The sequence below is a fragment of the Petaurus breviceps genome, unplaced genomic scaffold (assembly GCF_028583685.1).
Source record: "Petaurus breviceps papuanus isolate PSGF00001 unplaced genomic scaffold, PetGlider_PUasm1.0 99, whole genome shotgun sequence".
Taxonomy (NCBI): Eukaryota; Metazoa; Chordata; class Mammalia; order Diprotodontia; family Petauridae; genus Petaurus; species Petaurus breviceps.
Genome location: NW_027187465.1, coordinates 1,891,176 through 1,897,069, shown reverse-complemented (window position 1 = coordinate 1,897,069; position 5,894 = coordinate 1,891,176). Strand labels below are relative to the sequence as shown.

Genomic DNA, 5,894 nt, shown 5'->3' with positions numbered 1-5,894 from the left:
CTTAGAACAGGGAATGTCAGGGCTGGGAGGGGCCTTAGAACAGGGGATGTCAGAGCTGGGAAGGCCCTTAGCACAAGGGATGTCAGGTCTGGGAGGGGCCTTAGAAATAATTTTCATTTAGAGACAAATTTAGATTCTATTAGGTAAGTGTTTGGTGTGTGCTGAGATCTGAACAGACTTTTGCCAGCCTAAATCTCTGGCGAGAAGCAGGGGACCTGGGTTCTAGGTCAAGGTTCCAGTCTGCCAGGCTTTGTGGCTTTGCAGGGTTCACTTCTGTAATGGTAATGTAATTTGAATTTGAAAACCCCTTTGTTTTGGCAAAAGTAGCAGGTACTTAACATTTAGTAACTGATCAAGCCTCTGTTGGGGAAACAGAAGGCATGAACTCCTGTCTCCTGTTGCTGATGTAACAGGAAGGGGTTGGCTGAAACAGGAAGTAGCTAATGCTAATATAAGAAAAGCCTCAGAGAGGCACAGTCAAAATTTCTTGGGACCAGTATCTGGAGGCAGAGCAGCTACAGAAGAATGGAGAACTGAGCCAGAATTTCCTGGGAGCTGGTGGTGGTGCAGCCTCTTCTGGACAGGAGCCCAGGAACCCAGATGACAGAAGAGCCCAGGAGAAGACTGAGGAAGCATGACTGGGATGCAGGGACTTTGTCTGTTTGTGGCTTAATTGAGCCTTGAGTTCCCTGGAGCAGAAATGCTGAAGGATCTGACATGGATCAGACCCTGGGAACTTCCCAAAGAGCTAGACAAGGAACTGGGAGCTGTCCGCCATTGAACCCAGGTGCCAGTCTGGTGAATCCAGGCAGAATCTGGGACCATGGAAGGGGATCCAGGGAATCTGAGAACAGGCCCCAAGTCAAGATGAAAAGACCTCTCCATGGGTACTGAGTGATGATGAAACTGTAGTTTACTAGTGACCTAGGGGTGGAGGGTTTGTGTATGATACTTAGTGACTGATTGCTGAATAAGTGACTGATTGAGTTAACTTAGGTGCCCCATGAGTGGAAGACTTTGACTATTGTACTTGGAGATGATTGTTCTTTGTTCTAAATATTGTTACCACTTTGATGAAAACTATGTGGCCATTTTAATGATAAGCTGTTGTGAATACTAGAGTGTGACTTTCTGTGATAAGTTGTAACCTTGTGAATGCTGTACCTTGATTTTCTGTGGATGTTTTGCTTTGATTTGTTATGGAATAAATAGAGTGTTCCTAATACTGTGTAATCAGAATCTTAAAAGCTGTTCACAATAGCATTCTTCTGGAAAGCTGCTGTGCATGGCATTACAGCTTCCCCTCTTCAGGCCCTGTTTCCCACCTGTAGAACAAGCAGTCCTGGGTGATCCCTAAAGACCCTCGAGCCTTAGCTGTCTCTGCTCAGTCTTAGACCTAGCTGTCCAGATAACTGAGCTTCTCCCCCAGAGGGCCTTTTAAGACAAGCCATTTTTCAGGCTGGGTGCTGGCCAATGTACCCACAAGAGCTTTGCCAGCTCCCCAAGAGCACTGACAACCTGGGGTATATCCAGAGGAGACCAGGCCCTTAGGGGACCAGCTGAAGGCCTGGGCGCATATGGCCTGGCTGCTGCATAGAGGAGGGGTGACGCTCTTCCTCCTTGACCCCAGGCTAGAATTGGAACAAGGCTGCAGTGGCAGATTTCAGCATCAGCTAAAGAGGGGCTTTCTGGATGTGGGAGCTGCTGTCCCAGGATGGCGGGTGGTGGCCTTCGGGATGGCCAGTGAGAGTCCCTCTGTAGGCTGGCCAGGCGGGATGGCCAGAAGCATCTTCCCCGGGTGGAAGCCTTCTAGCCCTCTGGGGCCCGTCTGGCTCTGGGCTCTCAGTCTGCATGTATGTCTCTCTCTTTGTCCCCCAGGCTCCTTTTGCTTCTCCAGAGCTTTACCAGCTACACAGACAACATCACCAGCAATGAGCTGATTCCCATTCCCCGTGAGGTGGGGCCCTGCATGTCCATTGGGCTCACCGTGAGAAGGTACTGGACCAGCACTTTGAGGCTGGGGGAGCTCTATCGTCAATCACTGACTAAGGTAAGGAAGGCTCTCCAAGTGTGGCTGACAGGGCTGCCCCCTCTGCCCAGGGCATGAAGTGAATCCTCAGAGTTGTTTTTACTTGCATTTCTCTCATTGTTAATGATGTGGAGCGTTCTTTATGTGGTTGTGAATACTTGTCAATTCTTCTTTGAGAATTCTTCTTTCATGTCCTTTGAGAACTTATTGCAAAATGACTTTTGTTCCACATGGGCGTGCGCTCACACACAGGTATATGTATGCATAAAATATTTAAAATGTTTACATATTATAAAATTTACATCCCTTGGATACCAAACCCTTCTCAGAGAAATTTGATACAAAGATTTTTATTCCCATTTGGCCACTTCTTATTGTGGATGTATCAGTGTTGTCTGTACAGAAGTTTTTTGGTTTCATATAATCAGTTATTTATTTTAGCTTTTGCAATTGCTTCTATATCTTGTTGGTTTAAGAACAGATCTCCTAGGGGTGGCCAGGTGGCTCAGCGAGTAAGAGCACCCACTCCAGTGTCAGGATGACCTGGATCAAATCAGGGCTCAGATACTCAGCACCACACCCAGAAATAACTGGCCCTGTAACCTTGAGCAAGTTACTTAACCCCTATTGCTTAAAAAAAAAAAAGAACAGATCTCCTATCCATAGTTGTGAGAGATGTAAGCTGTTTCTCTTCTAGTTTCTTCATAGTATGATCTTTAGTGTTAAGGTAGCCTATCCATTTAGAATGAATTATGGAGTGTGGTGTAATGTGTTGGTCTGAGCCTGATTTCTGCCAGATGGCTTTCTAGTTTTCCCAGCAGTGTCTGTAAAGTAAGGAGTTGTTTCCTAGGTAATTTACGTTCTCTACTTTATCAAACACCAGGCTTTTGAGTTCTCTTGTTTCTGATTCTCCCTTGTCTAGTTGGTTCTACTGAACTACTGTTTTTGTTTCCTAACCATGATGATGGCTGCTTCATAATACAGTTTCAGGCCTGGAAGTAGTACTCCCCTTCATCCTGATTTCTTTTCATCATTTCCCTTGATATTCTAGATCTTTTGTTTTTATAATTTGTAATAATTTCATCAAGTTCCTTAAAGTATCACCTTGATAATTTCGTTGGGTATAGCATTACAAGTATAAATTAACTTTGGCTTTTTTCTTCTATTGGCATGGCCCAGCCATGACTATGGCTATATCCACCTCTTTTAAATTGTTTTTTATGGTAATTGAATCCATGGAAGACTTTTGTGTGCTTTGGTCAACTGATTCCCAGTTACTTTATATGTTGTAGAGTTATTTGGAATGAGATTTTCCTTTCTATTATTGCCTCTTGGATTTCATTATTATTATATAGAAATGGAGTTAATTTTGGGGTGTTTATTTTGAGGCCTGCAACTTTGTTTAATATATTGTCTCAATTAGTATCCTTCATAATTCTTGGGATTTTCTGAGTAAGCCAATAGGGATAGTTTTATTTCCTTTTTACCTATTGATGCATTTAATTTAATTTCTTTTTACAATTGCTAGTATTTCAGAATTGTCTCAAATACTAGTGGGGAGAGTAGACATCCTTGCTTTACTCTCTTATTTATTGGAAAAGGTTTTTGTTTATCCCTATTGTCTAGGATACTCATTTTGACTTTAGATAGACGCTTTTTTATGATATTTTAAAAATAAAATAGAAGCAAAAGGAGCCTGAGGGGGAGAAAGAGAGAGACACAGAGAGAGAGAGAGAGAGAGAGAGAGAGAGACAGAGAGAGACAGAGAGAGACAGAGAGAGACAGAGAGAGAGAGAGAGAGAGAGAGAGAGAGAGAGAGAGAGAGAGATGCAGACTGAGGGCCCAGAGTTGAAACATGCCAGAGAAGCTATAGGGTCTCCACATGGGAGGGATGTTCCTGGCCATCCAGCGTGGCTAGCCTGCACAGGCTCTCACTGGGCATCCCAAAGTCTACCACCTGCCATATGCCTATATGCCTATACTCTGTTGTTTGGGTTTTTTGTTTGTTTGTTTGTTTGTTTGATTCTTTTTTTAAAATTTGTTTTATTTTTTATCATAAATGAGTATTGTGCTTTTTCAAGGGCTTTTCCTGCATCTATTGAGACCATCATGTGGTTTGAATGCTTTTGTTTCTAAAATATTAATTATGTTGATTGTTTTCCTAATGTTGAACCAACCTTACATTCCTGGTATAAATCTAACTTGGTCATAATGAATGAATAATGACTTGGATAAATTGCTATAGTGTGTTTCACAGGATTTTATTTAATTTTTTTAATCTATATGCATCTATGATATTGGTCATAGTTCTCCTTCTGTGTTTTATCTTTCCCTGGTTTAAGTATTAAACCTAAATTTGTCCCAAGAGAATTCTTGTAGGGTACTTTCTTTATCAATTATTGAGAATAATTTATATCATATGTATACTAATTTTTTAAAGTTTGATGGAATTCTCTCATGAATACATCAGGACCAAAAGTATATTTTTCTTTGGTAGTTCCTTTACAGTTATATCTATTTTCTTCTTTGAGGCTGGGTTATTTAAGATCTCTATATCATCTTCTCTTAGTGTATTTCATATTTTTGAAGTTATATCTCTATTTCTGTTGTGTTTCCAATTTTGTTAGCATGTAATTGTATATAATGGGCTCTGATTATTCTTTTCATTTCTTCTGGTTATGCTGTGATTTCACCTTCCTAGGTTACTATTTTCTTGATTTGATTTTCTACCCTCTTTTTAGTCAGATTGGTTAAAGGCTGATCAATTTTACTAGTATTTTCAAAGAACTAGCTTTTATTTTATTTAGCATTTCTATGGTTATTCTAGTTTATCTATTTATCCTCTAATTTTTATCATTTCCTCCTTTGTACTTATTTTAGGTTTGTTTTCTATCTAATTTTTTAAAATGTATATTCAGTTCATCAATCCCCTCTTTTTCTATTTTATTAATATATGTTTGTAAGAACAAGATTTTTTCCTTAAGGACTGCTTTAATTGCATTCTAGAAATTTTGATGTTTCATTGTTATCATTTCATTTCACATAATCACTAAATGTTCCTTTGATTTGTTCTTTGACCCACTCATTATTTAGAACTTCATCATTAAGTCTTCATTTGAGTCTGTGTATTTTGCTTGTGCTCCCTGACTTGATGCCTATCCTATTGTGTTATGGTCTGTAAAGGATGCAAATACTATCTCTGACTTTTTATACATTTGTTTTTATTATTGCTTTGCCCTAACATAGGGGAAGTTTTTGTAAAAGTTCTGTGTGGTGCTGATAAATATGCATATTCTTTTGCAGTTCCATTAAGAAGACACCATAAATATTTTAGCTCTAGTTAGCTCCAGCAATTTGTTCAATTCTTTATTTTCTGCTCTGCTTATCTGTTACATTTATCCCAAACTGAGAGATATTGAAATCCCTTGTCACTGTTGTGTTGTTGTCTTTGTATTCTTGTAGATCAGATAATATTTCCTTTATGAATTTAGTTGCTAAGGCATTTGGAGGTTTTAAGTTTAATAGTGATATTAACTTGTTGTGTATGGTTCCTTTCAGAATAATGTAGTTTCCAAGTCCTCATTTTTGGATTCACTTGATGCATAATACATTTTTTTCCAGCTCTTCATTTTTATCCTATGTATGTCTTTGTTTTTTAAATGGGTTTCTTGTGAGCTACAGAACGTGAGGTTTTCTTTTCTAATACAACTGTCATTCTTTTTCTTGGATTTCTTGTATTGTTTAATCCATCCACATTTGAAGTCAATTTTTTTCCCATTTGTCTCTAAAATTGTTTCTTTTTCTACCTACATTAGAATCCCCCCCTTCTTCTGTAACAGAAGTACTATGTCATTTTATTTACTTT

The 5,894-nt window shown here is 39.3% G+C and overlaps 1 protein-coding gene across 1 annotated transcript in view; it reads left to right on the top strand.

Annotated features, from left to right (window-relative positions):
* CCDC157 (coiled-coil domain containing 157) overlaps nt 1-2,643 on the top strand; it is a 7,991-nt gene extending 5,348 nt beyond the window's left edge. The window contains exon 3 of the mRNA XM_069081760.1: nt 1,879-2,643. Within this exon, the coding sequence (XP_068937861.1) occupies nt 1,879-2,107 (229 nt within the window). The 3' untranslated portion in view covers nt 2,108-2,643. The remainder of the gene's footprint in view (nt 1-1,878) is intronic.
* The last annotated feature ends 3,251 nt before the right edge of the window (nt 2,644-5,894 follow it).